Source organism: Molossus molossus, unplaced genomic scaffold (genome assembly GCF_014108415.1).
Source record: "Molossus molossus isolate mMolMol1 unplaced genomic scaffold, mMolMol1.p scaffold_m16_p_3, whole genome shotgun sequence".
Taxonomy (NCBI): domain Eukaryota; kingdom Metazoa; phylum Chordata; class Mammalia; order Chiroptera; family Molossidae; genus Molossus; species Molossus molossus.
In genome coordinates this window covers 49,060,494-49,081,330 of record NW_023425366.1, presented here as the reverse complement: position 1 = coordinate 49,081,330, position 20,837 = coordinate 49,060,494, and the positions used below count along the sequence as shown (strand labels likewise).

Sequence of the window (20,837 nt, the reverse complement as noted above, 5' to 3'; positions counted from 1 at the left end):
TGCATGTCTTTTATTACTAGTGATCATTCATTATTTGTGTTTACTCATCTGTAAATTTTGAGTTCAGGCCCTTCCCCAATTTTTTCTGCTCTGGAAGGCTAGCCAAACAAAGCTTCTTGGCAAAGGCAATTTGCTTCAGACCTGCTTCTAGTGGAATATATCCAGAATGCCTTCTGCACTGGGGCCTGTATTTATACTCACTGCAACCAACCTCCCACCCCCATTGGTGTCAGATCATGGTGTCAAGTGAAGGGTTGCCCTTGAGAGTGGACATCAAAGTTCCAATGTGTTTGCATATTTAGAGCAAAGGGGTGATATTTCCATCTTGGTTTAAGACTGGGCATCAAGTGGTAACGTACGTGTGTGTGTGTGTGTGTGTGTGTGTGTGTGTGTGTGTGTGAGAGAGAGAGAGAGAGAGAGAGAGAAGGTTGGTCACTATATACATTTTAAATGAACAGTAAATTACAGTCTTAACAAGACTTTCTCATGGTCTTATGAGCATTCTTTAAATTTTCAGAGTGTCCAGTAGTCAGCTGCACCCCTAGAATCATATTAGAGAGCCCTATATTTCCTAAGTAAAAATATTTATCTTCATAGACAACCCCTGGATGAACTACAAAGAAAAATAAATAAATAAATGCACCCTTTCTAGACATGGTAATTCTTATATTAGAATTAAAAATAATATGTTTACTTCCAGAAAATTAACTTGTTAAACAATGTAAATAAATACTAGAAGATTACAGAGCCACAAACACATACTCATGAGGGTTTTATATTGAAGGTAGCCCCCAAAAGAAGTCCTCTCTGGAATGGAGATGTATATATTTTGTAATTAAATTCATGATATATAAAGAAACCTTTTGGGGATCAATCCAATGAAAGGATATAACCCTTATAAACATTTATGCACCCAACACAGGAGCACCTAAATCTATAAAGCAAATCTTGATGGACATAAAGGGAGATATTGAAAGTAATACAGTGATAGTAGGGGATTTTAACACCCCATTTACATCAATGGACAGATCTTCCAGATAGAAAATCAACAAGGAAACAGTGGCTTTAAATGACACACTAGACCAGATGGATTTAATTTATATTTTCAGAGCATTTTACTCCAAAGCAACAGAATATACATTCTCTGTAAGTGCACACGGAACATTTCCTAAGATAGACCACATGTTTGGAAATAAACCAAGTCTCAATACATTTAAGAAGATTGAAATCATATCAAGCATCTTCTCTGACCACAATGGTATGAAAGAAGAAACCAATCACAAGAAAGAAAACTGAAAAACACACAAACACATGGAGGCTAAATAATATGTTACTAAACAATGACTAGGTTAACAATAAGATAAAAGAATAAATCAAAAGATACATTGAGACAAGTGAAAATGAAAACACAACAACGCAAAATCTATGGAACACAGCAAAAGCATTTCTAAAAGTAAAATTTGTGGCATTCCAGGCCTACCTCAAGAAACAAGAAAAATATCAAATAAACAATCTAACCTTATACCTACAGGAAGTAGAAAAAGAATAACAAACAAAGCCCAAAGTGAATAGAAGGAAGGAAATAATAAAGATCAGAGCAGAAATAAATGAAATACAGACTAAAAAAAATTAAAAGATCAATGAAACCAAAAGCTGGTTCTTTAAAAGGATAAACAAGATAGATAAACCTTTAACCAGACTTATCAAAAAGAAAAGAGAGAGGACCCAAATAAATAAAATCAGGAAAGAAAGAGGAAAGGTAACAACTGACATCACGGAAATGCAAAGGAGTATAAGAAAATATTACAAACAACTATATGCTAACAAGTGGGATAATCTGGAAGAAATGGATACATTCCTAGACCCACATAATCTTCCAAAACTGAATCAAGAAACAGAAAATTTGAACAGACTGATTACAACTGGAGAGGACCCGTATAACCAGGGAGAGAAAGAGGACACTAAATTGAGCCTGGAAGGGACTGTGGAGGCATGAGAGGGTGGGCTGGGAGCCCATGGACAGCAGCTGTTTTACCTGTGAGCAACTCCCATGGGGTTAAAATCCCAAGCTAGTGCCACAGCCCAGAGGGCTGGGTCAAGTATGAAATTAGCTACAGCCATTCACCTTGGGCTCTGGCAGAGGGAGGGCAGACTGGACTGGAACTTGGAGAGCTAGGAAGGCAATGGGAGTTTTGTACTGAATCACTCCCTCTCAGGACAGTAGCCGTATTACTCAAATAGCCCCTTCCCAGAGCCCCAGAGAGAAGCAACAGCCCCTTCCTCAGAAATTTAGTACCACCAGACCAAGCCAAAGAAATGCAAATTGAGGCTCATTAACAGCCAGCAAGCATCTGCCCCACCCACTGGAAATCCTCTTACCCTGAACACAGAGGGATTTTTTCATTCAGTTGAGGACTACAACCTAAGGCTCATCAAGTAACTGAGACTAATAGCTTCCAGGCAAAAAGCTAGAGGATAACTGAACTTTTCCTGGGCTTGCAAATCTACTCAGAAAAGTAAGACTTGACAGTGGTGTTTAACATGGGTCCTCCCACACTCATCTCAACCCAGTAGAGAGAGCCACAACCAGCAGAACACCAATACCCACAGGGAAAATTTGGCAGGCTCAAAACCCCACTAAGATAGACAAAATGGTGAAACAAAGAAACAAATCCCAAATGAAAGAACAAGCGAACTCTACCGAAGAAGAGCCCAAGATGAATGGCTGTAGCTAATTTAGTGCTTGTCCCAGCCCTCTGGGCTAGGGAGCTGGCTTAAGATTTTAACCCCAAGGAGTTACTTACAGCTAAAAGAACTGCTGTCTGTAGGCTCCCAGCCCGCCCTCTCGCACCTCTGCAGTTCCTACCAGGCTCGATTTAGTGTCTTCTTTCTGTCCCTGGTTATACAGGTCCTCTCTAGCTGCTTTTCTGTTGTTTTTTTTCCCAATGATTTGTCTTATTTTAGTTGTAATTCCAGTTTGGTCCTGGGAGATGGTCTGTATAGCTTCCATTCACTCTGCTGCAATTTTGGAATCCAATTTGTACTTCTTAATCCCTTCACCTTTTTCTTCCAGCCTCCCAACCCCCTTTCCCTCTAACAACCATCAGTTCTTTCTCTGTGTCTATGTGTCTGTTGCAATTTTGTTAGTTCATGTATATTGTTTTTTAGATTCCACATATAAGTGAAAGCATATGGTATTTGTCTTTCTGACTATTTTCACTTAGCATAATACCCTCTAGATCTATCTATGCTGTTGCAAGTGTTAAAATTTCATTCTTTTTTATGGACAAGTAATATTCCATTGTATATATGTATCTCTGCTTTTTTATCCACCCATCTATTGATGGGCATTTAAATTGCTTCCATATCTTGTCTACTGTAAACAACACTGCAATGAACATAGGGGTATATATATTCTTTTGAATATCTGTTTGGGGTTTTTTAGGATGTGTATGCAGAAGTGGAATCACTGGGTCATAAAGCAGTTACATTTTAAAAATTTTTTTGAGGACCCTCCATACTGTTTTCCATAGAGGCTACACCAATCTGCATTCTCACCAACAGTGTACTAGGGTTCCCTTTACTCCACATCCTTGCCAACATTTGTTGTTTGTTGATTTATTAATGATAGCCATTCTAACAGGGGTGAGGTAATATCTCATTGTCGTTCTAATTTGCATTTCTCTGATGATTAGTGACATTGAGCATCTCTTCATATGTCTACTGAGCATCTGCATGTCCTCTTTGGAGAAGCATCTTTTCAGGTCCTCTACCTATTTTAAATTGTTTTTGTTTCTGGTTTTGAGTTCTATGAGTTCTTTATAAAATCTTAGATATTAGCTCCTTATCAGATGTATCATTGGTAAATATGTTCTTCCATTCAGTAGGTTATCTTTTCTTTTGCTGTACAAAACCTTTTTAGTTTGATATAGTCCCATTTGTTTATTTTTTCTTTTGTTTCTCTTGCCCAAGGAGATATATCAGAAAAAAATATTGCTAAGAGAAATATGTGAGATTTTACTGCCTATGTTATCTTCTAGGAGTTTTATGGTTTTGTGTTTTACATTTAAGTCTTTAATCCATTTTGAGTTTATTCTTGTATACGGTATAAGAAGGTGGTCTAGTTTCATTTTTTTGCATGTATGTGTATAATTTTTTCAACACCATTTATTTAATGGACTGTCTTTACACCATTGTATGTTCTTGCCTCTTTTGTCAAATATTAGTTGACTGTAGAGGTGTGGTTTTATTTCTGGACTCTGATTTGTTCCATTGATCTATATGTCTGTTTTTCTGAAGTACCATATCAAACTATACTACCATGCTGTTTTGATTACTACATAGCTTTGTAGTATAGTTTGATATCATACAGCATGATACCTCCAACTTTGTTCTTCTTTCTCCTAGATTACTGTGGTTATTGGGGTCTTTCGTGGTACAATATATATTTTTTGGATTATTTGTTCCAGTTCTGTGAAATATGACATTGGTATTTTGATAGAAATTGCACTGCATCTATAGATTGCTTTGGGTAGTAGGGACACTATTTTTTATTGAGTTTTAGAGAAATAGGAGGGGAGAAGGAGAAAGAAAGAGAAACATTGATGTGAGAGGAGACCATCAATTGTCTACCTCTTCCATACTCCCTTTTGGGGATCAAGCCTACAACCTAGACATGTGCCCTGACCAGGAATCAAACTTGCAACCTTTTGGTGCATGAGACAATGCCCAACCAATTGAGATAAATGAAATGCAGTTAAGCAAGTTATCAGAAGTAGCATTCAGAGCGATGATAATGAGGAAGCTCAACAGCATGAGCAAAGAGCTCAACAGCAAGAGTAAAGATGTAGAAACATTGAAAATCAACCAATTGGAAATGAAAAACCACCAAGCAGAAATAGAGAATAACCAGCAGAGTAGAGGAAGCCAAGTACTGGATCAGTGAATTAGAAGACAGGGTAGAAAAACTCACCCAATCAGAGAACCAAGAAGAAAAAACAATTAAAAACCAAGAAGACAGCTTAAGAGAACTGTGGGACAATATGAAATGTAACAACATCTGCATCATAGGAGTTCCAGAAGAATAAGAAAATGAGCAAGGGTTAGAGAATCTATTTGAAGAAATAGTGACAGCCCTGGCCATTTTGGCTCAGCAGTTAGAGTGTTGGCCCACGGTCCAGAGAGACCCAGGTTTGGTTGCCACTAAGGGCATGTACTTTGGTTGCAGTTTGTCCCCGGCCCTGGTTGGGGTCATGTGGGTGGCAGCCAGTTGATGTATCTCTCTCACATCGATGTTTCTCTCTCTCTCTTCCTCCCTCTCTCACTCTCACTCTATCTGAAGATGAATGCAAGTGTCCTCGGGTGAGGATAAAAAAAAAAACAAATAGTGACAGAAAACTTCCCTAACTTGGTGAAGAAAAAGGCATACAAGTTTAAGAAGCACAGAGAGCCCCAAGTAAGAAGAACCCAAACATTAAGTATTGCTACCCCGGCTCTTTTTTCCTTTCCTTCACTTTTAACCTATGTGAGTCTTCTATTGCTTATCTCAAGACACATAATAATTAAAATGCCAAAAATTAAAGACAAAGAGAAAATCCTAAAGGCAGCAAGAGATAAGCAACAGATTACCTACAAAGGAACCCCCATAAGTCTATCAGCTGAACAGAAATGCTACAGGCCAGAAGGGAATGGCATGAGGTAATCAAGGTAATGAAAAACAAGGATCGGAATCCAAGATTACTTTATCCAGCAAGGCTATCATTCAAAATAGAAGATGAAATAAAGACCTTCCCAGACAAAAAAAAGGCTAAGGGAATATATTAGCACCAAACCAGCACTGCAAGAAATGTTAAAAGAATTGCTGTAATTAGTAGAAGAAATAGGAATAAAAATATAACCACAATAAACAAAAATGACAATAAATAAGTGCATACCAATAATAACCTTAAAGGTAAATGGGTTAAACTCTCGATCAAAAGACAGAGTAGCTGATTGGATAAGAAAGCATGACTCATATATATGTTGTTTTCAAGTGACCCACCTCACAACAAAAGACTCACATAGGTTAAAAGTGAAGGAAAGGAAAAAAGAGCCGGGGTAGCAATACTTATATACAATAAAACAGATTTCAAAATGAAGGCCATAACTAGAGACAGAGAAGGTCACTCCATAATATTGAAAGAATCTATCCAATAGGAACAGACTTCAAAATGAAGGCCATAGCCCTGGCCGGTTTGGCTCAGCAGTTAGAGCGTCGGCCCGTGGTCCAGAAAGACCTGGGTTCGGTTCCCACTAAGGGCATGTACTTCAGTTGCAATTTGTCCCTGGCCCCAGTTGGGGTCATGTGGATGGCAACCACTCAATGTGTTTCTCTCACATCAATGTTTCTCTCTATTCCTCCCTCTCTCCCTTTCACTCTATCTGAAGATGAATGCAAAGTGTCCTCAGGTGAGGATAAAAAAAAAAAAAATGAAGGCCATAACTAGAGACAGACAAGGCCACTCCATAATATTGAAAGAATCTATCCAACAGGAAGATATAACCTTGGTAAACATATACGCACCCAATATAGGAGCACCAAAATATATTTTAAAACTTATGGAGGGCTTCAAAGGAGAAATTAACAACAATACAATCATAGCAGGGGACTTCAACACCCCACTGACATCACTGGATAGATCATCTAGACAAAAAATTAACAAGGAAACAGATGCTCTAAATCAAATGGGTTTCATAGCTATCTACATAGAATTATACCCCAAAACTGCAGAATTCACATTCTTCTCAAGTGCACATGGGACATTCTCAAAGACAGACCACATGATAGTACACAAACTAAGTCTACAAATTCAAGAAGATTGAAATCATATCAACCATCTTCTCAGATCACAATGGCATGAAACTAGAAATCAATTACAAAAAAAAACACACAAAAACATTCAAACACATGGAGGCTAAATAGCATATTATTAAACAATGAATGGGCTACCAAATAAGATTAAGGAAGAAATTAAAAACGTCCTGGAAACCAATGAAAATAAACACACAACATAAAATCTGTGGGATGCAGTGAAAGCAGTCCTGAGAGGGAAATTCATAGCACTACAGGCCTACCTCAAGATACAAGAAAAATTTCTAATCGACTATCTAACCTCACAATTTAAAAAACTAGAAAGTAAACATAAAGAAAACCCCAGAGCAAGTGGAAGGAAAGAAATAGTAAAGATCAGTGCAGAAATAAATGACATAGAGACTAAAAAAACAATTCAAAAGATCGATGAAACAAAGAACTGGTTCTTTGAAAAGATAAACAGGATTGATGGACTTTTAGCTAAACTCACTTTTAAGAAACAAAGAGAGAGGATTCAAATAAACAAAATCAGAAATGAAAGACCAGAAGTAACAACTGACACCACAGAAATACAAAGGATCATTAACAAATACTATGAACAATTATACACCAACAAATTGGACAATCTAGGTAAAATGCACAAATTTCTAGAAACACAGTTTCCAAAAACTGAACCGGGAACAGGTAGAAAACTTGAACAGACCAATAACAACTAAGAAAATTGAAGATGTAACCAAGAATCTCCCCGCAAACAAAAGCCTGGGCCCAGACAGCTTCATGGGGGAGTTTTACCGAACATTCAAAGAACAACTATTCTCCTCAAACTATTCCAAAAAATTCAAGAAGGAAGACTTCTAAACTCATTTTATGAGGCCAGCATAACTCTAATTCCAAAACTAGATAAAGACACTACAAAGAAACAAAACTACAGGCCAATATCCCTGATGAACATAGATGCCAAAATCCTTAACAAAATATTAGCAAATAGGATCCAGCAATACATTAAAAAAAATTATTCACCATGACCAAGTAAGATTCATCCCAGTGATGCAAGGCTGGTACAATATTCGCAAATCAATAAATGTGATACATCACATTAACAAAATAAAAGATAAAAACCATATGATCATATCAATAGATGCTGAAAAAGAATTCAACAAAATCCAGCACCCAATTCTGATAAAAATGCTCAGCAATGTGAAAATAGAGGGATCATATCTTGACATAATAAAGACCATATATGAAAAACCTACAGCCAACATCATACTCAATGAGAAAAAACTAAAAGGATTTCCCTTAAGAACAGGAACAAGACAGGGATGCCCACTTTCGCCACTCTTTTTTAAAAAATGTTTTTCTTTCAACTGATTCCGAAGACTCTGTAACAGGGGTGTTCAGAATCAAACACCAGCTGGCTAATAAATGGCTCTTATTAGGGAAAAAAAATTTTTTTTCTTTCTTAATTTTAGAGAGAAAGGAAGGGAGAGGGAGAGAGACAGAAACATCAATGAGAGAGAACATCGATTGGCCGCCTCCTGTGTGCCCCTCCACTGGGGTTTTGGCCCACAACCTGGGCATGTGCCCTGATCGGGGATCAAACTGGCAACCTCTTGGTGCATGGGTCTACACTCAACCACTGAGCCACACTGGCCAGGCTTGCCACTCTTATTTAACATAGTACTGGAGGTCTTAGCCACAGCAATTAGACATGAAGAAAAAAATAAAAGAGATCCAAATTAGAAAGGAGGAAGTGAAACTCATTATTTGCAGATGACATGATATTCTACATAGAAAACCCTAAAGACTCCTTAAAAAATCTACTAGATTTAATAAATGAATTTGGCAAGGTAGCAGGATACAAAATTAACATCAAGAAATCTACGGCATTCCTTTTTTTTAATTCTCACCCGAGGACATTTTTGCATTTATCTTCAGATAGAGTGGGAGAAAGAGAGGGAGAAAGAGAGAGTGAGAAATATCACACATCAACTTGTTGCCACCCACACAACCCAGGGACAAACTGCAACCAAGGTATGTGCCCCTAGCAGGAACTGAATCCAGGACTCTCTGGTCGGTGGGCCGATGCTCTAATCGCTGAACCAAACTGGCAAGGGTTTGATGGCATTCTTATACACCAATAATTAATTCACAGAAAGAGTAACTAAAAAAAAAAAAAAATCCCATTTATCACTGAGGCAAAAAGAGTAAGACACCTAGGAATAAACTTAACCAAAGAGGTAAAGGACCTATTTACAGAAAACTACAGGACATTGAAAAAAGAAGTAGAGGAAGATATTAAAAAAAAAAGTGGAAACATATACCTTGTTCATGGATTGGAGGAATTAACATCATTAAAGTGTCCATACTACCTGAAGCAATCTACAGATTCAATGCAATCCCCAATAAAATACCAACAACATATTTCACAGAACTAGGACACATACTTCAAAAGTGTATAAGGAACTAAAAAAGACCACCGTGATCGTGAAAAAGAAGAGCAAAGTAGGAGGGATCACAATACTGGATATCAGGTTATACTACAAAGCCATTGTAATCAAAACAGCTTGGTAGTGACACAAGAACAGGAGTATTGATCAGTGGATCAGAACAGAGAACCCAGAAATTGACCCAAGACATTATGCTCAATTAATATTTGACAAAAGTGGCAAGAGCATACAATGGAATAAAGACAGCCTCTTTAATAAATGATGTTTGGAAAATTGGACAGCTACATGCAAAAAAATGAAGCTAGACCACCAACTTACACCATACACAAGAATAAACTAAAAATGGATAAAAGACTTAAATGTGACCTGTGAATCCATAAAAATCCTAGAAGAAAATGTAGGCAACAAAACTTCAGACATCATATGCAGCAAAATTTTCACTAATATAACGCCTAAAGCAAAAGAAACAAAGGAAAAAATGAACACATGGGACTACATCAAACTAAAAAGTTCAAGCATCAAAATGGAAAGGGAACCCACTGTATGGGAGAGCATAAATGCCAACAATACATCAGATAAGGGGTTAATTTCCAAAATACAGAGTACTCGTACAACTCAACAAAAGACAAAGAATCTAATTAAAAAATGGGCACAGTACCTAAATAGACACCTCTCCAAATAGAACATGCAAATGGCCAAGAGACATATGAAAAAATGGTCAACATCACTAATCATCAGAGAGGTGCAAATTAAAACTACTATGAGGTATTACCTCACACCTGTCAGAATGGCCGCCATCAACAAATCATCAAAAAACAAGTGCTGGCAAGGGTATGGAGAAAAGAGGACTCTAGTACACTGCTGGTGGGAATGCAGACTGGTGCAGCCACTATGGAAAACAATATGGTGTTACCTCAAAAAATTAAAAATTGAACTTCCATTTGACCCAGTGATCCCACTTATAGGAATATATCCCAAGAAGCCTGAAACACCAATCAGAAAGAATATATGTACCCCCATGTTCATAGCAGCACTATTTACAATTGCTAAGATCTGGAAACAGCCCACGTGTCCATCAATAGATAAGCAGGTAAAAAAGCTGTGGTACATATACACAATGGAACACTATGCAGCTGTATGAGAGATCTCTTATCCTTTGAGATGACATAGAGGGACCTGGAGAGTATTATGCTAAGTGAAACAAGCCAATCAGAAAAAGACAAATACCACATGATCTCATTTGTGGAATATAATGAACAAAATAAGCTGATGAACAAAATAGACCCAGAGACATAGAAAGAAGTAGGATTCAGACTGACAAACCTCAGAGGAGGGGGGTGAGGGTGAAGGATGAGATAAACCAATAACTTATATGTATGTATGAGTAATCAGTGGATATAGACCACAATGCTGAAGGGGGGGGGGCGGCGGGGATTGGGAGGAGGGTGTTTAGAGGGGAAAAAGGAGAAATGTCTGTAACAAAAATAATAAAAATTGCAAAAAAAAGAAAAAAAAGAAGTACAAATTGGTAGTTGCAAAATAGTCACAGGGATGTAAATAATACAGCATGGGGAATATAGTCAATAATATTGTAATACTATGCATGGTGCCAGGTACGTGTACTGGAAATATTGGGGGGAACACTTTGTAAAGTATATGGCTGTCTAACCACTATGTTGTACACCTGAAACTAATACAAAATAATACTGAATTTTAAAAAAGAGAAATTCTTATTTTGTTTTTAAAGGAACCTTTTGAACTTTTGATTTTGGAGTACAAAATATAAACGTGTGCTACTGTAAACCACGGAGATCCAGAGCTAAATAAGTCTTTGTGTTGGTATGTGTTGGGGTGAGAGGGCTAGTCCAGGTTAACTGGTAATGAAAATTCCTGAGTCAGTGTAAATAATTGTGCTGTTATAAAAACATAGATTTAGACCTTTGCTGACATTCTGAATTCTTGAGGATTTCTGAATCCTGCTCAGGCCATGAAATGCTTGTTTAAGGAGCTATTGTGCAAGCACAGACTGCCTAGTAAGACCCAGGAGGCCACCAAAATAGCTTCTTCACAAAGGAGTCTCACCTCCCCACTATACTGCCTGCAGACCCACCGTTTGAAACTGGATTTAGGGCATTTTATCCACAGAATTCCCAGGTTAAAATGTGCCTGCTCTTGAGAGAGGTACCAACCTTTATCAGCCAGTTATATCTTGCTTTGAACTTATTTTCAGACTACCTAACTGGCCCTGAAGAACAGATTTAGGGAGTGGAAAGAGCATGGCCCAAGGTACTGGTGTTCTGCACTGGAAGGGGCTTCTCAAGGAACACAGGAACAGGAGGCTCTTCTCTGCCATCACTACCTCAGTGACAGCTAGCAGCAACCACCAGAACCTATTTCCTCAGCCGTCATGTGGAGGTACCCACTTTACCAGTTATTGTGACCTTAAAATTAGTTTAGTGGCACGTGTGAACCAACATTCATGCCAGGTAATATTACATCACAGGAGAATATTAAGTGAAAGGTCCTGGACAACCAGAGAAAATGTTTAAGGCAATCTTGGGCCCCCAAGTGTTAAGGCAGGTAATAAGGTATAAAAGGGATGTGTGTGTGTGTGTGTGTGTGGGGGGGATTATCACAATTTTGTCTGGAACTAATTTTGGTGGAGTTTTAAGTCCTACTTTTTTACTGAGCACAATGTACAGTCTGAGTCTGAAAGTCTCAAAATTGTGAGCAAGTTGAGGTTACAGATTCAGACAGGCATGGCAGAAACCATTACTGTGACTTCAATGTGTGTGCTCTGTTAGGGCAGTGGGGTTCCCTTTGAAGATTTCTGAGGTGAAAGGGTATAGGAAAATGAATGAACAAACCTTTACTGAGTGCCTACTGTGTGCAGAGTGTTACAAAGAGCTAGGCGAGTGGAGGTTCTAACAAAAAAGGAGGAAACACCCAAATGCCCATCAATGGGTGAATAGATAAATAAAATGTGGTGTGTCCATACAATGGAATATTTTCCAGTCTATAAAAGGAATGAAATTCTGCCACATGCTACGACATGGATGAACCTTGAAGACATTATGCTAAGTGAAATAAGCCAGACACAAAGGACAAATATTGTATGATTCCACTCAAATGAGGTAGCTAGAATAGTCAAATTCATAGAAGTAGAATCATGGTTGCCAAGGAGCCTGGGAGGTGGAGTTGGGTGGGGGAAAATGGGAGTTAGTTATTCTTTAATGGGTACAGAGTTTCAGTTTGGGATGATGGAAAAGTTCTAGAAATAGTGCTGCTGGTTGCACCAATGTGAATGTATTTAGTGATTGAACTGTACATTTAAATTGGTAGATTTGATGCTATCTATGTTTTAACATACCCAAAACAGCCAAACACAAGGAGCCCTTTTTTGGCCTCCAGACGTTTGAGTCCAAAAAGAGAAGGTACAGCCACAATGGAAGGTAGTGCATGATGAAAGAATGGAGCAGACATTCTTTGGAGCAGGCAGGGACCCTGAAGCATAGCTCACTCTCAGCTAGGGGACCCAGAAAGCATTTATTGGGCATAATAATTATCTATTTACCTGGCTCCCCCATGAGACTGTGAGTATCCTTCTACCAGGGACTCCTGTTTTCTTCCTCTCCCCAGAACTGAGTGCCAGCCCCAAAGTAGCATCTCAATAAAGGCTTGTGGAATGATTCTTCGAGGAGGAACGCGACCCAAAGTATCTGCCGTTCGGAAACACATTCAGGTTGATGATCATGGGTCAACTCCTGGACTGAGCTAGGGACCTAGAAGGGAGCCATCCTGGTTTCCGCCCCCGCGAGTTTATACCCCAGGTCTCTGCCAGCTTTCGCCCATTTTGGGAAGTCCCTGGACCTTACGGAGCTCTTGGGCAGGAGCCGAGGGCAGCGGGCGAAGGCAGCGCCTCCCTGGCTCTTGGAGCGCATAATCCCAGTAACCTCCCCCCGCCCCCGGGGGGCTCCTGGAGCGCCCAAACCAACCGCATTCTGCAGTCCAAAAAAATGCCTCCTCGCCAGTTCAGTGGCCTCAGAAAAGGAGAGGTGAGACCTCGAAAAGGAAAAAGAAAAGAAGAGAGAGAGAGAAAAAAAAAACCAGCTTGGGAGTCCAAAGCTTTTTGGGAATGAAGCGAAACGCCAGCTGCTTGGCGAGCTCCAGATCCCAGCCAGCGCCGGGGCCAGCACGGCGCCGCGGCGCCGCGTCTCCGCCAGGGGGCAGCCCTCCCCTACCCGGTCTCCATGCGGCGTCGCAGGCGCCCCGCCAATTTCCGCGTCTACGCCTGCGGGACACGCAGGAGTGGGGTCACCGTGTTGTCCCTGGCCCGCCTCAAGGAAAGGTGTCTCGTCCCTTGTACCAGCTTGGGGCTGGGGGGCAGTGGGGGAGAAGCGCGTTCCTAGCAGCCTCAGCCTCAGCCGAGATCTGGGTGCGCGTTAGGGAGGGAGGGCGATGGGCTGAGGGATGAGGGGGCAAAAGGGGACGCGCGGGAAATGAAACGCTTGGGTTTCCGCGCTGGGGGAATTTTACGAGCGCAGAGCTAAAAATCACACACAAATGTGTAGCTTAACTAAAACAAATAAAGCAAGTGGGCTGCCCAAATGTGGGGCTTTAGTAAAGCTCACCCAAATCTCTGTTAACACTCTGTCGCTGCAGCGGTCCTCCTGAGTTATCTTCCGTTCTGACCTTCAGTAAATCCTAACACTTTCTCCTGAACGGTAAGAAGACAATTTGCCGCGTTAAAAAAACAAACAAACAAACAAAACCCCCCACAAAACTCTTTCAGGGAATAGCCCTTTAACCCTTTGGGGAGGGAACTTCAGACAGTTACAAACGGAACGCCAGGTCAATCTCTGCGCCCTTCTTGGCCAGACGAGTACAGGGCGGTGGTAACAACGGAATGACGGCTGTAACTGATCATCTGAAGTAACTAATGGTCCGCAAACAAATTCTTCCTCTCCGTTTCATCTTTAAATACTTCGCCACACATCAACCCTCAGTCCAACGAAAATCATGGTGTTTATTTAGATACCGACTGAGTAGTACTTATAAAACTTAAACTTTCAAATGTAAAAGTGAACTCCTTGGTAAGGACTCTTGGCTACATCAACAAAGCAATGTAATGCCTGATTAATAGTGCTGATTAATGTTGGCTCAGGTTAATCCTAAACCCCCTTACAATAATTAAACGGTTCAGCCATATATCAAATGGGAGTCAATGAAAAATAATTTATTTAGAACTTTGGGACATTTTCATAGATCTTTCAAATCTATGATGAACTTTATGGGTCATTTGTAAGTGTAACTGGTTGGTAGTTGTTCTCAGCAACAAAAACCCGATTTTAAAAGAAGTCTTAAATGGGGGAATAGTTTATTTTTGAGGCTCTGTGATTGATAAGGGGAATAACGAAACGTTTTAAAATGTGAAAAGTATTTGGTTCATAAAATGATATACACAAGGGCAGCTGATGATTGTTCCTACAGAAAGCCATTGAGTTTTGATCCTCAGTTCTTGTCAAGTGGTCATTTTAATCAGAAATCTAAAATGTTGAGGCAAGTTCCCCACTTTGAAATAGAAGTGTTTTAGGAAATGCCAACATCCAAAAGATATTATGTGAGTGTGAAATCCACAGCTATTAGAATTTTTCACTAGCCAAAATAGAGTTAATGACAAACATAAGTATACTTAGAATCATATTTGAATTATTTCCACTCACTAACTTGTCTGTCAGAACTTGAATGTTTTCAAAGTTTCGTTTCTTTTCACCAGTAGCTATTGGAAATATTTAGTGAATTAAAAAAATTTTTTAAACGGATCTGAAATTTTTTATCATTGTCATTTCTATTAAGTCCATCTGAGTAGAGATGTATGTATAAATTATAGCAATTTAAGTATTTGGAGATTACAGTTAAGTGTTGATTAGAATGTTCCTCTTACTGCTAACTATAGAGTTCCTTACCCCATTATGAAAAAACTTTTTTTGAGTTTCTAGGTGCAATTTTATGTGTGTGTATTTGGGTTTTCAATAAGTGTTTCTATTTCTTCTCAGCACCCAATCATTACTTTCTTTATTCCCATTACCATTTTCAGATCCTCTCATTAGAGTAGCTTAGTTTAGCTGTCAAGTTTCTAGGGCATTCAATTGCAGATAAGTGACTAAAACGCCAGCCTAACAGCATTTTTATTAACAGATGGTGGAAAACATCTTTGGAGAAGAACTGAAGGAGACAGGTTAAAAGGTCAATAAACAATTATTGTGCTTAAATTGGGTAGGGGGTTCTCATTAGATTCGATGGGGAGCTGCTCGCCCAGTCTGGGGGAGATGGGACAACCTAACAGACCTCCGAGCTATTCCCCAGGAACAAGTTGAGACGATGGAGTGTTATTATTCCTGGGCTGAACGGCTTCTACAGGCCGTGGAGTGGTCTCGAGTAATGGGAGAGCTTCTGAAGTTAGGGTTGAGAAGGAAGGAGGCTAGGAACTCGAACTCGTGCCATGGGTCCAGACCACTGCGGGCCAGCCTGTAATTCAGGTCTTAGCCCTTTTGGCAAGGAATGGTGGGGTCCTCTCTTCTGCTCTCTCGTCTCAGTTCCTGCTCCCTCCTACGGATGAACTTTCTCTCTTGAGCAGGGCTGATTTCCTAGGCTTGCTTTCCCTTCCCTCGGTAGCGCTCTGACGTGCACACCATGTGACAGACTTCCTTCTGCTATAAGCCGAGTAAAGGTCCGCCCTCTCCTGGTCTCAGCCCAGTACTCGCCGAGGTCTGTCCCTAGACTCTCACCCGTCCCGCACCCTCCCGGGCGTTCCGACGCTTTGACTTGCTCTTCCAGGACCCTGCCACCACCTCAACTGACCCGGCCAGTGGCGCTCCGAGAGGGGAAGGTCAAGTTCCCCGCCCGGGCCGGTGCGCGCAGAGCTAAGGGAGCGCAGAGACTGCGGGGAGACTGAGGCGGCGCAGGAGTTACAAAGTCGCAGCGCAAGCCTGGGCCGCCGCCGAGCAACGCCGAAGCGCAGCTTGGCGAGTGGCAGCGCCCCCAGCGTGGCGCCCCGGGGCCGGGCCCGCCGCCCGGGACCCGGGCTGGGGCGCGGCGGGAGCCCGGAGCCCGGCGCCCCTATGCGCCGCCTCAACGCCGCAGCGCGACAGCTATGACCCTGAGCACGGAGATGTCCGATGCCTCCGGCCTCGCCGAGGAGACAGACATCGACGTAGTGGGGGAGGGCGAGGACGAAGACGACGAGGAAGAGGAGGACGACGACGAGGGCGGTGGTGGCGAGCCCCGGCTGGCTGTCCCTGCGCAGCGGCGGCGGCGGCGGCGCTCGTACGCCGGCGAGGACGAGCTAGAGGACCTGGAGGAGGAGGACGAGGACGATGACATCCTGCTGGCCCCGCGGACAGGGGGCTCCCCGGTGCCCCCGGGCCCAGCAGCGTCGACAGGCGCCGGGACCGGTGGGGGCGGGAGCGCGGGCGGCGGCGGCGGCGGGAGCGCGGGCGGCGGCGCCAAGAACCCACTGGTGAAGCCGCCCTACTCGTACATCGCGCTCATCACCATGGCCATCCTGCAGAGCCCCAAGAAGCGGCTGACGCTGAGCGAGATCTGCGAGTTCATCAGCGGACGCTTCCCCTACTACCGGGAGAAGTTCCCCGCCTGGCAGAACAGCATCCGCCACAACCTCTCGCTCAACGACTGCTTCGTCAAGATCCCCCGCGAGCCCGGCAACCCCGGCAAAGGCAACTACTGGACGCTCGACCCGGAGTCCGCGGACATGTTCGACAACGGCAGCTTCCTGCGCCGGAGGAAGCGCTTCAAGCGGCAGCCGCTGCTCCCGCCCAACGCCGCCGCCGCCGCCGAGTCGCTGCTGCTCCGCGGCGCGGGGGGCGCGGGGGGCGCGGGCGACCCGGCGGCTGCCGCCGCGCTCTTCCCGCCTGCGCCGCCACCGCCCCCGCATGCCTATGGCTACGGCCCCTACGGCTGCGGCTACGGCCTGCAGCTGCCACCCTACGCGCCGCCCTCGGCCCTCTTTGCTGCCGCCGCCGCCGCTGCCGCCGCCTTCCACCCGCACTCGCCCCCGCCGCCCCCGCCGCCGCACGGCGCGGCCGCCGAGTTGGCCCGGACCGCCTTCGGCTACCGGCCGCACCCGCTCGGCGCCGCCTTGCCCGGTCCCTTGCAGGCCTCCGCGACCAAGGCGGGCGGCCCCGGCGCCTCCGCTCTGGCGCGCTCGCCCTTCTCCATCGAGAGCATCATCGGGGGGAGCCTGGGCGCCGCCGCCGCCGCTGCCGCGCAGGCCGCCGCCGCCGTGCAGGCCTCGCCCTCGCCGGTGGTGACGCCGTCGGCTCCCGGATCCGGCGGCGGCGGCTGCGCAGCTCAGGCGGCCGTGGGTCCCGCTGCCGCGCTCACTCGCTCCCTCGTGGCCGCCGCGGCCGCCGCCGCCTCCTCCGTCTCCTCCTCGGCTGCCTTGGGGACTCTGCACCAAGGGACTGCCCTGTCCAGTGTCGAGAACTTTACCGCTAGAATTTCAAATTGTTAATAACGCTATGTTAGCTCGCTTGAGAAAGAGAAGGTAGGAATCCCGCTGCTTTTTTTCATCCTGGTGGTTTGCTGTTTTGTTCGGTCCTCCTGGAGCGGCCCCTCCCGACCTCACGCCCCCATTTTCGCCGCTTCGGATCCACAGAGACTGTTTGGCGACAGCTCAGCGCGCTCTTTGGCTCTGCAGGTCTCTCTATTTATGCAAAGTCTCTCTAAGCTGCAGCCTCTGGCCCGGGTGGGGAGGAAGAGGGTGCTGGTGGATTCTGCCCTGTCTAGGCGCAAGGGGCTTCCTTGACTTTTGGGAAATCTTAAAAATTCTAAGCCTTTTTGAGGTCTAGAGAGTCTCAGGTCCAGGCGTTAAAAAATAAGTAATGTTCAAAAGACGAATACAAAAATAGTAAAGGTCCCGCAGAATGCCAGCGAAGCAATAGTTTTTATTTGAGGACACTTGTCTGGTGTACTTTTTCATAAAAGGAAAAAAATGATTAACATGTTTACACAAGGAAAAAAGTCAGAATTACTTCTTATTTTAACCTGTGTTTTGTATCATAATAGACACGCGGAATTTTTATTTTGTACTTACTGCGTATTCTTTACAAGGAGTATTGTAAATTTTACTGGCAATTATTGTACCATTCTATTGTAGTGTAAAGATTTTTACACTTTTTCAGAAATAAAATGCTTAATTTTCAAAGAAAACCTACAAAAAGAATTGGCTTCAGTCGTCCCCTTCTTAGTTTACTTTATTTTCTATTTTTTAAAAAAGTTGCTATGTGAGAGAAGTAGAACCCATTATAGAAGAGACATATATTATTTGCAAAGAGAATTTAACAAAGCATCATTGCAGGAGATCAGAAGTTATTTTTAAATGACTACAAATAAAAGAAGTCACTTTGGTATACATTTTCAAATCTCATTCTGTTGCATTTTGATGAGCATTAAGGCTGTTTAAAATTAAAAACACAGTTACCCTAGGATAATATTATAGAACTTCTCATTTTACTTTTGAGCTTCCCACTTCAAGCAGTTTCCACTCACATTTGAGCACAATATTGTATATATCTGTAAAAACTCTGCAACATAGTATTATATAATAATGGAAGCAACAGAAGCAAGTAGGTAATTTTTAGTTTTAAAAATTGAATAGACATGATCATCAGTTAAGTAGCCTTAAAGTCCTGAATAAGAAAATATTTACATATACAAAATAAGTTGTATATGTAAGTCCTGGTATTTAAAACTGCTATTTTCTCAACAGAAGGGATCCCAGTTACTGCATAAAGAAGTTTATATCCTAAAAGGCAAACATCAACGTTCTAGTTTAAATGAATAATAAATAATAAAAATGAAAATGCATCAGGTGTTTATTGAACTATCTATATTTATACAATTTAGATAATTTGGTCTATCTTAAAAATTTCTTTGTGTTTTGTTAAACTACTTGCTGCAGGCAATTTTTAGATCTTGCAAATATGTGAGACTGGTTTTGATGCTATTGAGGGTTCTAAATAAAACCAGAGCATGTGGAATACGTAATTTAAATGTCAGTGAATTGCAGAGTAGGTAAAACCTGTTTATTAATTTTTTCAACTATCTGAACAGGTATATATCCAAAGATCTGCAGATTTAACCTAGCAAATTAGTGAAGACTGAATTATAGGCCAGTATTTTGCAGTGACATGTGTTCTTGACGCCCTGTCCTCTCATTTATTTTTAGAAAGGAAAAAACTGACTCACAGACTCAAAATTAATTCCATTCCCCCCCCCCCCCCCGTGAAATGTTTGGAAGATTAAATGAGTTTAAAGTAAACACATTCACCCTCAAATTTACCACTAAATATATAGATACAGATTGAAGTATCATGAGATAAAAATCTTTTATGCAAAAGTTACTTTTATTCTAGCCCGGCTAAAAGAAAGGAGCCATTGGAACCAAGGACACGCGATGCCACTGCCGCCGGGGCGGAGAGGCGTCAGCAGGCGGAACCCAAGCGGCACAGGTACAGCTGGTGCACCTCACAGCCTCCGTAACGCATAGATCTGACTGTTCTGAAAGTAATGATGAAGGGAGAGCGAAAGAACGCGTGTGTCATTATTTGCAGGAGGCTTGGAAGTCCTGAAAGCAGGGGATCCCAGCCAATCCCTCTTTAAGTGCACATTCCCGCATCTTTAAAAACAAGTGCCAGAACAGGCCCCACCTTCCAGGTTGCCAGTGCCCTTAAGGGAATGTCAGGTAGGCCCTGGGCGATTCAGCAAGGGCCTCGCTCCAGGTCCCAGGGTTCGGTCCCGCTTTGTCCGCACCCGCTAGAGAGACCACCAAGCGTATCTTGAGGCCTGAGCCATAAGAAAAAGTAAAGTCGACCCCCCTGCCTCAGTCGATTTTTGCGTCCTTCGAGTCAAGCTCCACCCTCCCGGTTTGTGGTTCCGCGGTGGGCTTTGCTGGCCCTTCCGAACTGGCCAGCAGGCCGGGGGACATGTGTGCTGTGGCCGGAGTGGGCTCTGGATTGCGGGGCGAGGGCTGCGGGGCGGGCGAGGGCCGCGGGGCGGGCGAGGATCGGACCCTGGGCTGTGGACGTGGACCCCGCGAGCCGAAAGCTGGGGCGCGCCCCGTCTGGCCGCGCGGACGAGCAGGTGCTGGAACAAAGGCCGCCTGGCTACCGTGGCCTTTGATGGGCAAGGAGGTCTCCTCCCGGGGCTCCTCATTCGCATGCAAATCCAGTTCTGGTCCCCTTTTCTTTGAAGGCAAACAGAAGGATGTTTGTGTGTTTGTAAGGATGAAGCCTGCTTGAACAAGCCTTCTTCAATGGCTGGGTCTCGAAAAATAAACCAGTTGGACAAACATTGGCCACCAGCTCTCCTCCTCCCAACTACAAAGTGTGGATTTGCTACAACTCATTAACCCGACGCTTTTCTCCCCTTCTCCTCGTTTCTCTGCTCATCAAACGCCCGGGTAGAGCCTGGAGACAAATGACCGAAGCGCAGTCGGGAGGGAATTGCAGTTAATAGGG

The 20,837-nt window shown here is 43.1% G+C and overlaps 1 protein-coding gene across 1 annotated transcript; it reads left to right on the top strand.

Moving 5' to 3' along the window:
• The first annotated feature begins 16,047 nt into the window (after positions 1-16,047).
• Positions 16,048-18,532, top strand: FOXD1 (forkhead box D1). Its single transcript, XM_036280396.1, has one exon. The coding sequence runs from the start codon at positions 16,451-16,453 to the stop codon at positions 17,828-17,830; it is 1,380 nt and encodes a 459-aa protein (XP_036136289.1). The 5' UTR covers positions 16,048-16,450; the 3' UTR covers positions 17,831-18,532.
• The last annotated feature ends 2,305 nt before the right edge of the window (positions 18,533-20,837 follow it).